The sequence below is a fragment of the Heteronotia binoei genome, chromosome 12, assembly GCF_032191835.1.
Source record: "Heteronotia binoei isolate CCM8104 ecotype False Entrance Well chromosome 12, APGP_CSIRO_Hbin_v1, whole genome shotgun sequence".
Lineage (NCBI taxonomy): Eukaryota > Metazoa > Chordata > Lepidosauria > Squamata > Gekkonidae > Heteronotia > Heteronotia binoei.
In genome coordinates this window covers 77,733,060-77,753,615 of record NC_083234.1, presented here as the reverse complement: position 1 = coordinate 77,753,615, position 20,556 = coordinate 77,733,060, and the positions used below count along the sequence as shown (strand labels likewise).

Genomic DNA, 20,556 nt, shown 5'->3' with positions numbered 1-20,556 from the left:
AAGATGAATTAGAAGGAAGTCTTCTCAGTAATGCCCCCTCTCTAATTCCCAGCCCCATCATCAGCATTTATACCTCCTCTCTCCCTCTTCCATTCCCCCCCCCTCCTCCACCCGAGTGGCTTTTACCGCCCTGTCTTTCATGCGGGGGGCCCAGCTTGATTCTCTGGAGGTGTATTTAAGAGATGTCATATCCCCCCTTTTTCTTCCGGCTTTCAATGGGCCTTCAAGTTGCCACTTTTGCAGATGGGGTCATCTTTTTTCCTCATCAAGCAGATGCTGGGGTATTGGGGGAGGGGGGGGGGGTGTAAACTGGTGGAGGTGGCGGAGGGTGGGAAAGGAAACCAAGGTTGTCGACGATAACGTTATCGTTATCATGGGGTCTGGCCCAATCCACGTTGGGAGCAACGACTGAAAAAGTTTCTTGGCGTTGGGGAAACCCAATTTCTTCCCAAAGGACTTACACTACCAGGGGCCCGTGGGCGCAAAAATATTCTTTTAAGGAGCACAGGGGATAAAAGAGTAGAAAGGACAGGGATATAACTGTGACCCCCCAACAGCAACAGAGGAAGCCCCTGTATCAGCCCCACCAACAGAAGCTTCCTTTCACTGGGTGATCTTCTGACCGGGGATTGCTACTTAACTATCATGGTCGCTTACTTTGGGGTGGGCGACTTTTTGTAGCAACACAGAAATGGCACTTGCACATGATGCCCGGAGCAGAGCAGGATTCGAACGACAAAGCCACCCTGGGAGCAATGAAACCCACCAGTCAGTTGTGTTCCCCTCCCCCAGTAAGACTTTCCAAACCAAAGAGACGCAGGCTGCATTCGCTGCAAAGGCAGCTGCTTCTACAGGCTGTCTTGGAGGAAAAGGAGCAGGGACCAAACAGATTTAATACTTAAGCCACAAGACACCTTGTGGAATTTTTTTTATTATAGAGAGAGTGTAAAATGCAACTGTCAGTCAAATAAAAAGAACAAATTTCTTTGTTTAAAACACATCATGCTCAACATTATCCAATTGTGCCTCTGTATAGTTAGACATTTCAAGCATTATAAAGAAATAAAGGGCGGGGGGGGGGGGAGGAAAGGTCTTAGAACAGTCACTTCAGTACATTTCAAAACGGAATGTCCCCGGAGGTCAATTAAAAATGTCCAGAAAAAATAGCTTTACTTCTGGGTTTTTTCTCTTTTAAAAATACACTGTTATCTGTACAAGAAAACACTACAGTAAACATTGGAAACCATATTATCCCTTTTATTAAATCAAAAAAATTATTTAGCGCATACCTGTGGTTAATACTAGATTTCATTTTATTTCTCTAGGTAAATTCTGACAAATATTAAGATAAGAAAATACTTAAAAAGAAAACCAAAAACCAAAAATGAAAACAAATGACGGGGGGAGAGGGGGGGGGAAGCCAACACACACCCTGGAATTAAAAAATAGCTACTACTATTTTATATGTTTTAATGTTCCACAGTGTTTGTTAAAGGTACTAATAGCAGTTTCTTCTTAATATTAAAAATAACAGTATTTATTTCTGAAATAGACAAAAAGTATTTTGTTTGCTTTTTTTTCTATTTTTTAAGACAAAGCTTGGAGGTCTTAGATACACAAATGCAACCAACAACGGAGACATGGAAAAAAATAGTATCGCTAAAAAATTAAACATTGTTTTTTTATATTAACCCTTTAGATCTCTAGAAATTATACAACCCCTACAAAATTCTCCCCCCCAATAACCTGCTGGACAGCGGACAGCGAGGCTGCCTTGATAAAGTCACATAATTACAATACATACCATAATTCAGTTTTTTTTAAAAAAATGCAATAAAATCAAAAAAGACAGCCAAGATACAAGAAATTAGAAGTAAAATATTTAATGAATTTACATATTTAAGAATATTTAAATACTGTTTTTTTAAAAATTTATCTTTTAGAATTTGTTACATACCACCTAAGACTTCCAAGCCTCTTTCTGTTACAACAGAAAAGATTTAAAATTAAAAACACAAGGGAGGGGGGGAGAACACACAAAAACCCACAATGTTGAAATGTCACAGCTCTGGGGTACATTTTGGTGCCGTCTGTACTCTGGCTTCCCTCCAAAAAGAATCCCAGAGATTTCTTTTATTTTTTTATTTTTTTTCCTTACAAATTTGGAAACAAAAAAAGCCAAAGGGTGGGGGAGAGAATAAAATTAGCCCCCTCCCAAATTACCCAGCATGTCCATGAAGTTTAGTACATTACTAATTGTTCCTGATTCTTAGAAAAGTTCAGTATAGATTATCCTAACAACTAGTGTTTCACAAAAAAACAAACAAAAAGTCTTCATCAAAATGTTGCAAATCTAGAAACCTCTGTTACAAAAAGGTTTACTTCCACATTGATTCCAAGAGAAAGAGAAGGGGGGGGGGGAGAAAAAAAAAGGTCACGCAGACTTCGTCCTACTGTTCCTGCAAGAGAGAGGAAACGGGAAAGTCGGTTAAAATCTCTGTGCTCAACCAGGGGCACCCAAAAACTTAGCAATAAGACAACTGCCCCCCACCCACTCATGCTCCCTGGAGAACCACCTTGTGTGGGAGCAGAACACTTGTGTCAAGTCAGACAAACAGCATGGATCTGCTGCCTGGATGGCCACTGTTGAAAGCAAGATGTTGGACAAGGCAGCTCCCTTTGTTCTCACCTGGCACGGGTCTTCTAGTCTTTCAAAACCAGTAGACAAAGTCACGAGGTTCAACCTCCAGTTAATTGGAACCTCCCAAGTACAGGGGAAGTCTGTTTTGCTCACAGCCGCTTATTGACCCACCCTCCGTGAGCACATCTCATGGCTGCCCCTCTGGAGCTGACCAGGCCACCATCCTGCCCCAGCAGTGCCCCCCCCCCCAACCCTTTTGAGAAACTTCCCTCCACCAGGCATCTATAGCTGTGCTAAATGTCGAACTCGGAAGTTGCAGCTAGTGCAGAATGCCGTGTCCCGGCTGCTGTTGGGGCTCCCAAGAAGGGAGCACATCCGGCCGGGGCTCCGGGATCTGCACTGGCTGCCAATAACCTACCAAGTCCGGTACAAGGTGCTGGTTATTACCTTTAAAGCCCTATATGGCCTAGGACCTGCCTACCTGAAGGACCATCTCTCCCCACATGTTCCCCAGAGAGTACTGAGATTGGGAACTCAAAACCTCCTCGTTATCCCCAGGCCAAAAGAAGCCCGCTTAAAATCTACCAGGGACAAGGCCTTCTCTGTTATGGCCCCTTCCTGGTGGAACCAGCTGCTGGAAGAGGTGAGGGCTCTGCGGGACCTTGCTCAGTTCCGCAGGGCCTGTAAGACAACCCTCTTCCGGCTGGCTTATAACTAACCGGCACAAGAAACTAAGTGTGGTTCTATTAGACTTCTGTTGCTCTTAATGTTTTAAATATTTTAACTGTATTAAATACCTAAACTTAATTTATGTGGGATTTTATGCTGTAAACCGCCCTGAGCCACTTGGTGGGAAGGGTGGGATATAAATCATAAAATAAATAAATGGAACTTGGCAGGAGCACAGAAACGCTGCGAGAAGACAAAATTTGTATTCCATTTCTCTGAGAGGGAATTTGACCAGCCTTCCATGGAAATGATCTGGACACACGTGAAATTAAATCTAAGGTCTGGGCAAACCAGAGTTGGTGGGAATAAAACTTTACAACAAGAATGAAGCGCATGTCTTTCTCAATTGTCCGTCTCTCAAAACCATCAGGAAGGGCTGCTGGGCCATTTAATGGGGTATAAACTGCAGGTATATTTGGGGAGAGGTGGGGTGATCTGGCGGTTTTAAATTGCGGCGATGTTTCAAAATAGGATCTGTAGATACATTTCTGCTTCTGCTAGCGAATCTCTGAATGTGGATGAAACGGCCTTCTACAGATTCAAAGTACAGGTCCAGCAAGACCAGTCTTGTCTCAGCAGACAGGTTAAAATGGATAAAAGGAAGTACTTCTTCACCCAAAGGGTGATTAACATGTGGAATTCACTGCCACAGGAGGTGGTGGCGGCCACAAGCATGGCCACCTTCAAGAGGGGTTTAGATAAAAATATGGAGCACAGGTCCATCAGTGGCTATTAGCCACAGTGTGTGTGTGTATATAAAAATTTTTGCCACTGTGTGACACAGAGTGTTGGACTGGATGGGCCGGTGGCCTGATCCAACTTGGCTTCTCTTATGTCTCTTCTGACCAGCAGGGCTCTCCAGAGTCTCAGGTTGAGGTCTTTTGCATCACCCACCGCTTTTAAACCGGAGATGCTAGAGACTGATTCAGGGCATTTTGCCTGCCATTGAGCCTCTCCCCTTCTCCTCTTGCTCTTGGATCACTTCAAGCACCCTTTGGAGATTCCGATCACTCATGCGATTAGAAGCGTGCCTGGCTCCCTCATTTGGGTGACACACGGGCCACTTTCTGGGTAAAACTTTAAAGCAAACCAAAGCTTTTGGCAGTATCTTGGCCCCCACCAGGTGTCTGCTGTTCCCCAGGCCCATGGAAACATCTGCTCTTCAAACCGTTTAACCTTATGTGGCAGAGACACCAAAGCCACAAGCCGGAGCCTTTCCTAGTGCTGCTTCTAGATGTCTTGCCACCATAAGGAAGTTGCCACACTTTGGGCTTCTTATGACTGGGGAAGGCAATGGCAAAGCACCTTGTAAAAAGCCTGCCAAGGAAACGTCCTGACGTGACATCACCCCACGGGTCAGTAACAACTTGGTGCTACCGTTACCTTTTTTTTTGGGGGGGGGGGAGAGAATGAGCTCTGAAGGACCGCTGTCTGAGTAAAGTTGTAACTGTCCCTCTTACAGCTTGGGACAGCTCACAGGGCAGAGACCGTGGCTTCGGTAGAGCCTCTGCTTCTCATGTGAAAGGCCCCAGGTTCAATCCTCGGCTTTTCCAGTTCACTCGATCTGGCGGTAGGTGCTGAGCAAGGCCTCTCCCTGAGACCTGGGAGAAGCAGCATCAATCCAAGGGGGCGACACTGACTTGGATGGACGAAGAGTCGGATTCAGCAGAAAGCAGCTTCCTGTGAGGGGCCGTGCAGCGTGTCCCGGGCTCCACCTCTCTTGCCAGAGACTCTCGAATGCTCCTCCCCCCCAGATCTGGTCCATCTCTGAGGCGCTTCTGGACTTCGATCTGGCTGTTCTGTGGCAGACCAACAAAGCCAGCCTCTGAAAGGCTTTCCTGCCTATCGTTTGGAAAGTGCTTAGATAATGAGAGCTCCTTTCTGGATCTGATCCCTGGGTTAGCCTGCTGCTTTGCTTCCAAAGGTGGTCAGCCAGCCCCCCTGTGTCTCTCAGCATCTCATCCTTAGAGGGAAGTTGCTGCAGCAGACACTGAAGTTCCATTTGGCTGTTGAAAGTCCTAGCGGCTCCGCAGAGTTTTCATTGTCGCCCTGCCGCGTTTCCAGGATGACCGGAGCAGGCCTGGAGCCCTGTGGGGAAGAGGTTCCCACTAAAGGACGCCCCAACGGTAACGAACGGCTGACCTGACTTAACACAAACCGGAACACCATCAAAGATGGCGCCTGATCAATCCTGTCACTTCAGAGCTGCAGGCCAGGACAACTGCCGTGTGGCTGGTGGGAATGGCTACTGCTCTACAAGAAATAAAAGGCTCCCGTGAGGATCAACTGCAACCTTCTGCCTGCTGCATCTCTGTATGATTCACTGTTCTATTCTCATGTCTCAGACAGTGGCTCCTGAGAGACAACAGAGGCGAATCTCTACGGCACAGACAAGGTGAAGTTGCCTTTCAGAGGAAGCTGCATCTTGCCTGTCTGTACGAATAACTTCTGAAGCCATTCAATGAAGAGGACTCATGAAGAGATGCAGAGGGTAGGCTCCTGTGATGGCAGGTGGTTAAAAAAATAAAAGGCACAGCTAGGACAACAAAACATTTTCCTAATTTTTGTGCTGGCAGCTAGACAATCCACTGTGGGCAAGCCACATCTGCTCGGCCTGCAGGGAGTTAAATTCACTTCTAAGTGACTTAGGAAATGTTTGGAAATGGACAGCTGGTTCCACACACACGCCCCTCCCCTTCTGTGCAAAAGTCTGGGCATTCCAAGAGAGATCTGTGAGGCTGAACCCAACACAGGCCGGCCGGCCAGGAAAGCAGGCTGTGCTAGGGATGAAGCAGACAGGAGAACACCAACCTGGCTGTGGGCCTGAGCCTGCCCTAGTGTCTGCCCGTAATAAGCCGCTTGCTGTCTGTAATACTCTGCCCAGGCCATCGTGTAGTCTGGCTGGGAGCTTGCTTGAGACGCAGCAGTCGCAGCGTGACCTGGAGGAGGAAGAGAAACACGCACAGTCAGGAGGCGAGGAAGCCAGAATGCAAGTACTGAGCCCTCCCCTGTACAGACAGAGCAGACTTCTAACCGCAATCAGTGATAATGGTGGTTAGCCCTGATGGGGGGTGTGGTGTGCGGTGTGCGTAGGCTCCAGATGCCCACTTGGCGGCTGGTGAGCAGGCAGGTTGGAAAGGAAGGAAGTCTGCCTTAAGCACGGTTTGCTCAGTGCAGATTACGTAAGAAAAGCCAATGCCCCATCCGGTCCAGCACACAATGGCCAAACCACCCTGAAGTGCTTAACCACCCCTTTAGAAACAGTATGGTACAGTGGTTAGAGTGCTGGACTAAGGCCTGGCAGACCCAGGTTCGACTCTCCATTTGTGTCATGGAGTCTCGCTGGGTGATCTTGGGCCCATCACACTTCCTCAGCCTAGCCTACCTTGCAGGGTTGTTCTGAGGCTAAAATGGGAAAGAGCCGAACAATGTCAGCCGCCCTGCGCCCCCCACCACGGGAGAAAGGCGGGACACGCATGAAGGAAACCAACTAGTGCAGACTGATCAGAAGCCAGCTGCAGGAAGAAGTTCCACATCCTGTGGCCATTCCTTCACCACAGTCGCGGCACGGAACCTTGGTCAAGGAAAACAAAGCACGGGTGGCTCATCCGGATGCCAGCACAGAGCCAGGGGCTGTCTAATGGACCGAGGGCACCAGGAGAGGGAGAAGCTTTGGAACAAAATGCCGCCCCCCCCCCGGCCCCACCCAGCTCTCACAGCCATACGCAGCTAGAATATCTGGCAGGAGGGATTCCAGCTCAAGGTCTCTACAAGGAGCAGAAACGCTGGACCATGCCTGGAACACTGGTGAGGTCGCCATAAACTGGTGTGGGGAGAGGAGGTTTTGCAGCAGTGACTGTTTTGGGGAATGAGAGTGATCCACAGACCCTTGAGCCAAGGTGCTCCACAGCCCGGATGGTGTCTGGGGATGGGTGTAGCAGCAAGGCTGGTCTCCACCAGCCCCTCTGAAGGCAGGGTCCCCTCCTGGCCTGCTTCCAATGCACAATGCGATTTCCCCCTCTGACCCAGAGGGCTCTTCCCTACTTAAGAGCTGATTAAGAACTGGAAGTCCTAATACAGAAAGGAGACTATGACCTAATAGGCCTTACTGAAACTTGGTGAGATGACACTCACAACTGGAATATTAGGATTCAGGGGTACAACTTATTTAAAAGGGACAGGCAAATGAGAAAGGGAGGAGGCATAGCAGTATATGTGAAGGAGGTATATACCTGTGAGGAAACGTGTGAATCTGAGCATGGCAGCTCAGCTGAGAGTCTCTGGGTTAAAATAAAAGAAGTAAGAAACAACAGTGATATTATTGTGGGGGTCTGCTGTAGACCACCAAGCCAGGCAGAGGACTTGGATGAGATACTCCTACAACAGACTGCAAAGTTCTCCAAAAGATGGACACAGTGATCATGGGAGATTTCAACTACCCGGACATCTGTTGGAAGCCCAACTCTGCTAAAAATGAAAGGTCAAATAAATTCCTGACTTGTCTTATTGACAACTTCCTTTCTAGAAAGCGGAGAAGGAAACAAGGGGACCTGCTATTTTGGACTTAATTCTCATCAACAAGAAAGAGCTGGTTGATGAGGTGGAAACAGTGAGCACCCTGGGCAGTAGTGACCATGCGATTTCGGAATTTACGGTCTTAGGGAAGGGAAAAGCTGTATGTAAGACGTATAGGTTGGACTTCAGAAAGGCAAACTTCAACAAACTTAGAACTATGTTAGGTAAAAATCCCATGGTCAGAAATACTTAGGAAGAAAGGAGTTCAAGATGGGTGGGAGTTTCTTAACAGTGAAATACTGAAAGCACAACCACAGACGATTCCTATGAGAAGAGAAAATGGAGCTGAGGTGGCTCCATAAACAGCTCTCTAAAGACCAGAGAAATAAAAAAGACTAATTTAGGAAACGGAAGGAGGCCTTATAACCAAGGATGAATATAAACAAAGCACCAGTGCTTGTGGAGAATGAGTTCGGAAAGCTAAAGCTCAGTATGAGCTCAGGCTAGCAAGACATGCTAAAAACATCAACGTAATAAAAAGAGCAAAGACCATGTGATTCGGCCCACTGCAGGGACAGGAAAGTGAAATTGTAACAGGTGAGGAACAGAGGGCAGAACTGCTCCATTCCTACTTCTCTTCTCTTGTGAGGGGAACGGTGCTCAACATGGCAAAAACAGAACATATAAGGAGGGTAGAGAGTTGCAACCTAGGCTCAGCACAGGAGTAGTACAACATAAACACCTCGTTTCTTTAAATGAAACGAAATCCTCAGGGCCAGATGAGCTGCATCCAAGAGTACCAAAAGAGCTTGCGGATGTAATTCCCAAGCCTCTGGCCATTATTTTTGAGACTTCTTGGAGAACAGGTGAGTATAGTGCCCAGATTATATGAAGTGATGGTATCACTTTACTCTGCTCTAGTATGACCTCACCTGGAGTATTGTGTTCAGTTTGGGGCACCACATTTTAAGAAGGATATAGACAAGCTGGAACGAGTCCAGAGGAGGGCGACAAAGATGGTGAGGGGTCTGGAGACCAAGTCCTATGAAGAAAGGTTGAAGGAGCTGGGGAGGCGGCGGCTGGGGAGGAGGCGGCTGAGAGGTGATATGACCACTTGAAGGGCTGTCATATAGAGGATGGTATGGAATTGTTTTCTGTGGTCCCAGAAAGTCATACCAGAACCAATGGGTTGAAATTAAATCAGAAGAGTTTCCAGCTCAGACAGAGCAGTTCCTCAGTGGAACAGACTTCCTCCGGAAGCGGTGGGCTCTTCTTCCTTGGAGGTTTTTAAACAAGGCTGGATGGTCATCTGACAGCAATGCTGATCCTATGAAGTTAGAGGCATGTATTTGTGAATTTCCTCCATTGTGCAGGGGGTTGGACTAGATGACCCTGGGGGTCCTTCCAACTCTATGATTTTATGATTTGTGCTGCTCCGTGCCTTTTAATGTTTCTCCCACCATCATGCTCAACCCGAGGGTAAAAAAAGAAACCATCCAACATTTGAAGTACTTGAGGGGCAAGCAAAAAGTAAGTATTCTGAAATTATAGAATCTGGATTAACCCTTTTTGGAGCTAACAAAGGAACTGGAGAACTGCCTTTCTGAGGCACCAACCCGCTGCTCTATTATTCAGGATGTCCAGTCTCCTCCCACTCCTCTCCCCACCCCTCCACAGCCCAGTGCTACTCACTCTGTTTTTTGTAATAATCCTCCCATGCCTTGCTGTAATCTGGTTGGCTGTTCTGCTGCTGGGTCTGTTGACCTACACAAAGACAACACAGGAGAGATGCCCGTCAAGGGTGGGACACTGCCTCTTGCCCAACGGCCAAAAGCGCTGCAGGGTAGGTGAGTAGAGGCCCCGACCAACGCTGCCCCTTCCCTTGTACCGCACACCCAAATGAGCTGCAGAAGGTGGGACGTGTGTTTATGGCCAAGCAGTCCAGGCCATTTCCTCTGTTCAAGTCACAGGAGGAAAGTTATCTTGGAAGTAGAGAGAAAGGGATACTAGGGAGAAGAAGACGGCAGCTTCATCTCGGCGCCTGACTGTCTGAAGCAGGGCCGTTTATGCACAAAAAGCCAGGGGAAAAGGGACCAGGGCAAGCAAGTGGGTTTCTGGATGTGGAGCCCACGAGCGGCGATGGCTGCTTCTACCATCTCCCCTCCTTGCTGTGTGTACACACACCCATTTGCTTCCTTTTCCACTTTGCCCTCAAGTTCTGCTCTGCCTATTTCCCACTCTGCAAATGAAAAAGATGCTTTTAAACACCCTCCAGAGTGGGCAACACCCAAAATCCTTTGGGAAGAGCTTTTGGGGCCTAATCCCAGGCACCAGGTCCTCAGCAAAGCAGCCAATCTCGGCCTGGGTTTGGATCACTTGACACCACCACGCCTCAGGGGTTCGCAGGGCTGTTAACATTGAAAGAGCTCCCCCAAACCAGGAAGTCTGGGAGAAGGGTTCTCATCTAACCTTCAGCACTCACCCCTCTGTTCTCCAATCTGGCTCCTCGTGGGCTTTGGGTACGTTTCTGAGCAGCCACAGGAGCAAATATGCTCCTACTGCCCTCACACCCCTTGAACTTGCTCATGTGCTATTTCCCGTACCTAGCCCAAGGCACAGCAGGACACGCTCACCACCGGCCTCCAATTTAGGGGTCAAAAGCTGGTACCAACCTGGGGTGTGTCCTGCCTGGTCTGCAATTCCATCCTTCTAACACTAGAAGACAAGTTAGATCCCGCTTGTGGGATAGGACGGGATATAAATCCAAACATTAAATTAAAATCTAAAAATCCTGTGGCTCTCCTCCACCAATGGTGACAGTTCCATTTTGGTGTAGAGCCAGTTTGGTGTAGTGGTTAAGTGTGCGGACTCTTCTCTGGGAGAACCGGGTTTGATTCCCCACTCCTCCACTTGCACCTGCTAGCATGGCCTTGGGTCAGCCAGAGCTCTGGCCGAGGTTGTCCTTGAAAGGGCAGCTGCTTTGAGAGCCCTCTCCAGCCCCACCCACCTCACAGGGTGTCTGTTGTGGGGGAGGAAGGGAAAGGAGATTGTGAGCCGCTCTGAGACTCTTCGGAGTGGAGGGCGGGATATAAATCCAATATCTTCTTCTTCTTCTTCCCTCTGCTGCAAGAAGCCCTTCCACCCACCTTCCCGTGGGATCCCCTCAGACTTCCAAGCAACTTTCCCCTGCTCCCAAAGGGGGAGGCACATTTTGCAAAGGAGAGATTTACTCTTTCTCAGAGAGGCCCATCTGCCTCCACACTTGTGATCTGAGCAAGGCGCTAGCGGAGTTCAGATGCGAGGGCAGCCCTGTTTGCTTGTGGCAGGAATGAGCCTGGGGAATAATGTGCCCCCCCCCCTTGTGCATGACTTAAAAAATCAAGCAGTTCCGCATTTCTCATTTTGCCTGAGTCCAAATGACCGTTGGTGCTTTTCTCACCAGACTGGAATTCCACAGCATCGGTCATTTCACTTCAAACTCTTCTATCCAGCCCCTCCCATTAGAGCTGCTCAAGGCAGCTTACAGACAATCACGTATTAAGATGACGTTTCAGAGTGAAAAGAAAACCTGGGCGGAGCCAGGCCTTCTGCAGTCTGTGCCTAGAAATCTGCACCTGCTCAATGTCTGTGGGATGCCTGTACCGGCACAGAAAAAAGCCCTCCCTTGCGTGCCCACCCACCTTACTTCAGCTACCAATGGGATGTCGGACAGGGCATCAGATGATGAGAACAGTAACCAGGTAGGTTTCCATGGGAGCAGGCAGGCCTTCAAGCACCCTGGACCCAGGCCACGGAAGGCTTTCGAGATCATAACCAACACTTCGAATTCAGCCCAGAAGCAAAACAGCCCTTGGTCAAATGGGAAAGGGGGGGGGGCAGTGGCATAATTCTGGCATGGAGGGAAGAGAAGAGGCCAGAGCGTGCGACTATCACAGAACACTTGCTTGGAAAGCACAAGTGCTGAGTTCAAGCTGCATGTGAGAGCAGAATAGGGGGCTCCAGAGTCTGTCTTGTAACAAAAAGCCAGATGCAAGGGTGTTGTCACATCTGAACCACCTCAGCCATGCCAGTGACTGGCACAGAAACCAAACCTGGGCTCTTTACAGGACGTCGTGCGTCATTTATAATGATCTCTGAACTGAGACTGCTGCAGGCGGATTTCCTGATGGGGGGGGGGGTGCTGCTTCCTAGGTTCCAGTGGGCGGGAGGCTGCTTTTGTCCTTGTGTCGAGATCCATGGGAACTAGATGCTCCCCATCCCCAAAGACCCCCCCAAAAAAAATTCAACACCCCCCACATTTGAAAAGGGAAGCACATCATAAAGAATACGAACCAAGAGTCAAAAGATTCAGGCAGCAGGCAGATGAAAATGCAGGGGGAGGAAAGCAGCATGCATTTAAGGAAAGGGGGGTGAGGGGGGACACGAAGCAGGAAAACCACCCAGGAGAAGAGCCTTCGGACTGTCCAAGGACACCCAACCTCGGGCCTCTGCAGGAGCAGCAGCAGCTCCTCCGAAGAGGTTGTGGAAGGGAAGGAGTAAGTGTGAAGAGGATGGAGAAGAAAACTGGCCCTTGGTGGTGGAAAGCAGGAAGGGGGAGGCGTTGGGGGCACTTAAAAGGCTCCACCAAAGCTGGAAGTCAGCAACTCGCCGGGGGTCAGAGCCAGCGTGGCAAACCCCACCCCCGCTAATGCCAACAAAGGCCCCCTTCAACGCCTTTTCTTCCAAGCAGAATTACAGGCTACAGGCAGGTCGAGAGGCCACGCTGGGAAAAAGTGTCTCAAGGCAAAGTGTTTTCACCCCGGGGCTGGCTAACGTATCAGAGGTGGGAAGTAATTAAAAACTAAGAGGACATGTGGGGGGGGGGGGCTGGGAGATACAGGCGTGAACAGACTGTTCCTCTCTCCCCACATGCAAAATGGCAAGAGGATGTGGCTTGAAGCTACTGGGAGAGAGGAAAGGAAAAGGAAAGGTCCCCTGTGCAAGCACCAGTCATTTCCAACTCTGGGGTGACGTTGCTTTCACAACATTTTCATGGCAGACTTTTTACAGGGTGGTTTGCCATTGCCTTCCCCAGTCCTCTACATTTCCCCCCTCCCAGCAAGCTGGGTACTGGGAGAGGGACAACCCTACAAATTCTGCAAAGAGGGCTAGAAAAGAGAACAGCCCAGACATGGGAGCAAACCCTGATTTGCTGACACATGCTTCCATTCCTACGTGCATGGCAAGAGAGTTCACTTGCAAGGGAAACCCAGCTCTCACACATGGGTTCATGCACACTCATTGGTTTGCCTTTTTAAAAAAAGGTCATAGGTGTTACACCAAGCTTGTGGTCTTGTGTAAGTGAAGCAATTAAGCCAGGTTGCTTTCTTCTTGTACTGTTGAGGTGCTATTTTTAACGTTTCCCTTGGATTTTGCTAATCACCGGGAGGACAGGGAACTACCTGCAACCCTCAGGAGCCCACCCGGAGGAAGCCTTCAGCCACCGACTCCAGCTGCCAAGGTTCCAGCACGCACTGCTCACATGTTTTCAAGTATATAACTGCAACACAAAAGTGCTAGAAAGAGGCTCTTGGTTTTAAAACCAAACCCAGGAAGCAGAACAAGGTCAAGCAATGTGTTCATGCAGGTTTTCCTGCGTTCTTTCGGAACTGCAGCGCGCGCACAGGGTGCCCTGTGTTATGTGACACAATGGAAGGTGGAAATGCTGAAGGCGTGCAAAAATCTCGAGCCATATGAAATGGAGGCTGATGGGGATGGGGTGTTTGTGGTTAAAAATAAAGTGAACAAATGGGGGAGAGAACTAGGCCATGAGGAGTTTTGTAGGTTATTTACCTAGTTTCTTATAATAATCCTCCCATGCTTTGGTAAACTCCACCTGGCCTGACTGGGTGCCATTGTGATCTGCAGCAGGAGGAGAAGAAACCCGTGAACCCCACGTTGCACTCATCTCCCCACCCCCCGACGACCACAGGAGCCTGTAGCTTGGCCACAATTGGGGGGCAGCAAAGAGGATGCTGGGAGAGCACAAAGTCAGCCCCCCAACCATCATCAGGATGGTCAAAGAGACCAGCATCGAGACCTGAGCCAAAATTCACCGCCTTCTGATATTGCTGGCAGGCAACTGCATTTCCATTTGCACCAGTCACCAACAGAAACTTTTGAAAAAGGGTTCTTTAAGGATATTTAGGCTAGTGGAGGACTAGAAAGTTTTGACTCCCTGATCCTTCCCCTGCTCTCCCCCCTACCCCCACAGGTAAGCCGAAGAAGCTGGCAGCAGAAGGGAGGGACAGAGAGACAGGAAGCCGAGCGGCCCCTGGGGCTAGCCTGAAGCCTTGCCAGGTGGCTGGAGGGCAGGGGAGCAGAGGGGGATTGGAGCCCCTGAAAGCAGAAGGCAGCACACAGACAGCCGGGAAGGGAAGAAAGAAACTGTGCTTTGAGGAACAAGGAGAAGCAAAGACACGGGGGAGGGGGGGGGGCTCTGACAGGACTGCTTTCCTTTCTTAGGCGGGGGGGGGGGCAGGGCAGTGCAGAGCAAGCTGCACACACTGAGGAGCTCCCAGCTCCCACTTGCTCACTCAAGAGAGCTCAGCTCAGGCTTCAGCTCCAGACTGGCCATTTCACTGGCCTCCTTTCCAGCAGGGTCCAAGGGGGACTGCCTGGATGCGGCATGAACCTTACTGGTGCACCAGCCCCTGGGCCAGCTTCCTACCCTCAGTCTGCACCACAGAGAAGTCACAGCCCAACCTGGAAATCTGGATTTTTCGCACCGGACCTGGTTATAAACCAGACTCAACTTATCTCTTTTATCTTTTTCCGTTTATGCAAAAAGCCTTCCGGCTACAAACTGTTCAGATGTTATTTGTACCCCAAGAATATGTTAGATTCCCTATACCCTGCTCAGAGTGAGTCTTTAATTTTTTAAAATTTTTAATTAAAAAAAAAAATAACTTCTATGTCTATTCTAAATAATATTGGTGTTAACGTGTCTTGATGCAATTGCGTCTATTTGCTTCATTCGATCCCCTGACAAAGCTTATCGCAAAATGTGTCGGGGTCGAGAAGGTCCAATAAACTGCTCTCCCTTGCCCCCTTGTGCTTTTGGACTTTCAGCGCGGTCAGGAGTCAGACCCCGCTGTGCCCTGGAGCTGTTTCACACCCGGGGCTGCAGGAGGGTCATGCCACAGGACTGTACCCAGCACATAGTTGTTGAACGACACTGGGAATCTTGGAGCATGAAAAACAAACACAGGAAGTTTCGCAGGGATGAGGGAGTGTCCAGAAATCCAACCGTCCACTCCCCAAATCTGCAACCTGAAGACGAAGCAGAGAATTCCGGCACTCTAACATTCAGTGGCCAAAAGTCAGTGGAATTGTGCAAGGCGGCCACAAAATTTACAATGGCTCTCCCCAGCATTTGGCGTAGAGGTAACTGCATCTGAACATGAAGGTTCCATTGAGCTATCCAGCCAGTTTGGTGTAGTGGTTAAGGGTGCGGAATCTTATCTGGGAGAACCGGGTTTGATTCCCCACTCCTCCCCTTGCACCTGCTGGAATGGCCTTGGGTCAGCCATAGCTCTGGCAGAGGTTGTCCTTGAAAGGGCAGCTGCTGGGAGAGCCCTCTCCAGCCCCACCCACCTCACAGGGTGTCTGTTGTGGGGGAGGAAGGGAAAGGAGATTGTGAGCCGCTCTGAGACTCTTCGGAGTGGAGGGCGGGATATAAATCCAATATCTTCATCTACCTCACAGGGTGTCTGTTGTGGGGGAGGAAGGGAAAGGAGATTGTGAGCCGCTCTGAGGCTCTTCGGAGTGGAGGGCGGGATATAAATCCAATATCTTCATCTACCTCACAGGGTGTCTGTTGTGGGGGAGGAAGGGAAAGGAGATTGTGAGCCGCTCTGAGACTCTTCGGAGTGGAGGGCGGGATATAAATCCAATATCATCATCATCTTCTTCTTCTTCTATGGGCTAGCTGAATCTGTCAGATCGCGCTCTTTTTTAGCTAGCTGCTAGAGGGGTCCCGCTTGTCTTGGGGCAGCCACCACAGCATCTCGCAGCAATGAATTCCAAGCGTTGCAGGAAACAAAGGACTTCTGCTCGGCCTCGTCCTGATTCCACCTCCCCCCAGTTCTGTAACCCTGAGACACTTACTTGGAACCTGCTGTCCCGGCTGCTGCCACGGCTGGTAAGTGCCGCCCCAACTCTGCGTCATGAACGCCTGAGGGCCACTGCGGAGGACAAAGCAAGAGGGTTGGTGGAGCAGGACAGACACGCTGGTGCTAAAGGCACAGTTGGGCTGCACACAGAATGATCGCCAGCGCTCGCCGAGATGCGAAACGGCACCCTGAACACCAATGCATCACGTAAGCACCTTGTTTGGGCCCATTCTGAGCACCAGCTGGATCAGGAGAATGTCAGTCTCAACAGATTATAGGAGAGCCCATCCAAACACCATCCCCACCCCAAGAAAGGCTGCCTGGCAGGAACAAATGCATTTATGTCTGGGAGGCCAAGCCTCACCTGGGGAGCTTGTCTTCCTCTTTCATATGCAGATGGGCTCCCTTGCTAATTTAGCCCCACAGAGCCCACCCACCGACTGACGAGGCTCACACAGGAAGCTGCCTTACACTGAATCAGACCCCTGGTCCATCAAGGTCTGGACTGTCTACTTGGACTGGCAGTGGTTCTCCAGGGTCTCAGGCTGAGGTCTTTCATATCACCTCCCGCCTGACGTTCTTTAATTGGAGATGCCGGGGATTGATCCTGGGACCTTCTGCATGACAAGCTGCTATCTGTTGGCTGGGCCCTGCTCCCCAAAGTGATACCATCCGAATCAGATAATGGTGCAGGAAGATGGAAGGGGCTCTGGGCCCTTTGCTATTTAACTTTCATATTAATTCAATGGCGCAAGATCTCTTGAATCCAGATTTTGCCTGCCAAATTTAGCAAACAGAGGAATATCCGCTCTACTAGATTCAGACGACAGAGCCACTTTCTCCTATTCTGAAATAGGGTTTTGAAAAGCCCAAAGAGACCCTGTGCAGCTCCAGAGGGTCCTTCTAGGTCCTACTTCAGAATAGGATAAAATGACGGTGCAAGAGCACACTGCAAAAGGGAACAACTAAAAATAAATTTCCAAAAGACTAGAATTAATGTTCCCTTTAATCCCCCCCCCCCCCAACACACTGAGCAGAGCAGTTCCTGTCCTGAGCAGAATAGAATTGCTGCAATCTTGGGACAGGCAAAAGGCAAACAGAAGACCTTGTGTGGCTCCTATGTGAATGAGTGGCCGCTCACCCGCACAGTTTAAAGGGAACACTGGCCAAGGTTCTAGTCTTCACCAGGAGATACATTAACTGCAGATGGCAAATTAATGGACATGACATAGAAGAGGAGAAGATCTTCAAATATTTAGGGGCAAAGTTTCAATCAACAGGTTCATGGATGGCTCAGATGACACAGGTTACTGAGATGGCACAAAGACCGGAATCAGCTCTTCTGAGGTTGTTCTAATCAAAAGGTAGGGGAGCTCATGTATCCCCTCTGTAATTAAAGTTTTCTAAGGTAAAGTAACACCTCATCATTGTTCACAAATCTTTGTGTCTGAACCCTTCTGTCCCTTGGAAGCACTTCAGTTCAAATTCCTCAGACATATATTTGGCGTTCCTCGTTGTGCAGCAAATGCAATTCTCAGAACAGCCGCAGGGCAGACGTCACCTGAAGCTTGGACTTGATATGTTTTTGGCTGAAGCTAACCCACCTGGACCAACCCTCTGAATTATTGCAAAATGCCACCGCTCAAGTCGGGTGGATACAATGGAGAACAAAATACAACTGTGTGGCTTCTTCCCATTAGCAATAGGACATCTCAGGTTCTCAGGAATCAAATAAATACTCAAATAATGAATTTGGGAGACAGCTCTCCAAGCTGACAGAGCTCAGGCAGGGAATCTGACAGTAGGAAACAACAGTCAAAACTTTGACCCAATGAACTCTTTATACTTCAGAATTCCCCAAACACAGCAGAGCTTTTCACCCTAGCCTGTTTTAACCCCCTACCCTCAGCATTACTGGAAGGGAGATACTCACATATTCCCTACCCTCAACTTCTGTGTTCCTGCAAGCTGAACACAGTCAAAACAGTGGAATATGTGCTATTAAGATTGTCCGTTTTAGAAGGACATCCATTCCGCTTCTCTTACCCGCCCAGTCTATCCATGTGCCTAGGAAGATCAGAAAAATTCTCCACATATCTCCTCCTTGCAGGCTGCTCCAATGTGACCAACTCCGAAAGTGGCTGAACTTGGTACTGAGACTCTTTCCATAAGAAAGCAGATGTCCCAAATTTTTAAATAACTTTCAAGTATGATTAATTACAATAAAATATGAATCTTAACCTCTGCATATTAAAGTTATGTTTATATGGAAACTACATTTCTTTGTTGATTGATTTGTTAATCATAATCGATGACTGACTGATTGATTGATTGCGGGACCTAGCTGGCCTCTGTACCCCAAGGTAACGCCATCCAAATCAGATAACGGTGCAGGAAGATAGAAGAGACCAGATACGTTTCTCAGGCATTGCCAAAAGCAGGTCTGATCCCTTGTCGTCCGCCCACCCCCGAACTGGGCATGGCTCGTCTGCCAACTGAACAAGGTGGGGAACTGTCTGGCCTTGTATTCCCGCCCCCCTCCTCTGGTAAGCCACTCTAACAGGCAGTCACTATAACCACACAGGCAGAAGCTCTGCATGTTACTGGTGCTGTGTTGGAGTTACCATGGAGGCAGCACTATTTTCTTCTCCCCCCCCCCCACACACTGTGCAGCCTTATTCTCACGGTCAAGGAGACCTCTCAAGCCAACACTTACTTCTCTGTTCCCTTTATTTCCCCTAAAAACGGAATATCCCACTTAATGTTCTACTTAATACAACAAAAAGTGCCTGTGATGTTAACTTAAAACACAGCACATCAGACCAACCAGAAATAAAATACACCCAAGCATGTGCTTCAAAGACCAGCCACCCCTAGAAGGATTCAGCCCCAAACACAAAAACGTTATTTCTACAAGAAGCCACACAACAGAGCCCACCATAACGTAACCCCACCCCAATCCGAAACAAAAGTTCGCAGTCCAAGTAGGAGCCAAGGTGACAGTTCTATTTATTTCTTCCTTTCTTTAAAACATTTGGTAGCTGCCTTTGTTCCTAAAGAATTTGCAGATGATACTAAATTGCGGGTGGGAGGGTAGCAAATACAGCAGAAGACAGAATCAGGATACAAGATGATCTTGACAGGTTAGAAAACTGGGCTAAAACAAATAAAATGAATTTAAACAGGGATAAATGTAAAACTCTACATTTAAGTTGGAAAAATCAAATACATAATTATAGGATAGGGGAGATTTGTCTTGGAAGTAGTCTGTGCAAAAAGGATCTAAGGGTCTTAGTGGACCATATGCTGAACATGAGTCAACAGTTTGATGTGGTGGGTAAAAAGGAAAATTCAATTCTGGGCTGTAATAACAGAAGTATAGTATCCAGATCACATGAAGTGATGGTGTTGCTTTACTCTGCTCTGGTTAGACCTCACCTGGAGTCTTGTGTTCAGTTTTGGCCACCACAATTTAAGAAGGATATAGACAAGCTGGAACGGGTCCAGAGGAGGACAACAAAGACGGTGAGGAGTCTGGAGACTAAGTCCTATGAAGAAAGGCTGAAGGACCTGGGCCTGTTTAGTCTGGAGAGGAGGCAGCTGAGAGGTGATATGATCACCATCTTCAAGTACTTGAAGGGCTGTCACGTAGATGGTGTAGAATTGTTTTCTGTGGCCCCAGAAGGTAGGACCAGAACCAATGGATTGAAATTAAATCAAAAGAGTTTCTGGCTCAACATTAGGAAGAATTTTCCTGGCAGTTTAGAATGGTTCCTCAGTGGAACAGGCTTCTTTCAGAGGTGGAGGGCTCTCCTTCTTTGGAGGTTTTTAAACAGAGGCTAGATGGCCATTTGACAGCAGTGCTGATTCTGAGAACAGGCAGATCATGAGAGGCAGGGAAGGGAGGGCTGCATCAGGGCTTATTTCTGGTGGCCCCTTCTTACACGCCCAGCTAAATGCTGCTTACCAATTTGGGGTCCAGCAGCAATTTTTCTCCAGGCCAGTTTGGCAAGGGTCCTGAAGGTTTTTTACCATATCCTAGGCATGGAACTGTGGTCAGAGTATATGTGTGTTGGGGGCGGAGGAATTTGTGAGTTACCTGCACTGTGCAGGGGGTTGGACTAGATGACCCTGGAGGTCCCTCCTAACCCTATGATTCTATAAAGGAGTTCAAGGAGGTTTACAATGTAGATAAAACACATAGAATTAAAAACCTTAAAATTTAAAACCACAACTTGGGACTGCTATTAAGTTGTTCAATTGTGGGGCTGCCACTGAAAAGGCCGTCTCTTGTGCTCCTGTTCAAACAGTACTAAGTTACCTAATGGGGAGAAGTCTTCCTAGCAGTGGCAACATTATCACAACTTCATCATTCCCTTTAAGGCATCCCCCCAAGTCATCCCTTCAGCTCTGCTGCTCTCAGATGTCTGAAGCTCTTCTGCAGCCCCTGGCATCTTCCGTTAAAGGATCCCCAGCAAAGGGATGGAGAAGTCCTGTCTCTGACCAAGGCCTTGAAGG

General features: G+C 48.6%; 1 protein-coding gene across 8 annotated transcripts in view; it reads right to left on the bottom strand.

Annotated features, from left to right (window-relative positions):
* Positions 1-890: 890 nt before the first annotated feature.
* The window catches only part of FUBP3 (far upstream element binding protein 3), an 84,742-nt gene continuing 65,076 nt past the window's right edge, over positions 891-20,556 (bottom strand). For 5 of the 8 annotated variants that reach the window (XM_060250445.1, XM_060250444.1, XM_060250446.1 and 2 more), the window contains 5 exons: positions 16,034-16,110; positions 13,718-13,786; positions 9,578-9,649; positions 6,182-6,309; positions 891-2,459 (listed from right to left, as the gene is read on the bottom strand). In XM_060250445.1, coding sequence (XP_060106428.1) covers positions 2,451-2,459; positions 6,182-6,309; positions 9,578-9,649; positions 13,718-13,786; positions 16,034-16,110 — 355 coding nt within the window. In that variant the 3' untranslated portion in view covers positions 891-2,450. The remainder of the gene's footprint in view (positions 2,460-6,181; positions 6,310-9,577; positions 9,650-13,717; positions 13,787-16,033; positions 16,111-20,556) is intronic. The other 3 variants (XM_060250449.1, XM_060250450.1, XM_060250451.1) reach the window with 1 other exon arrangement.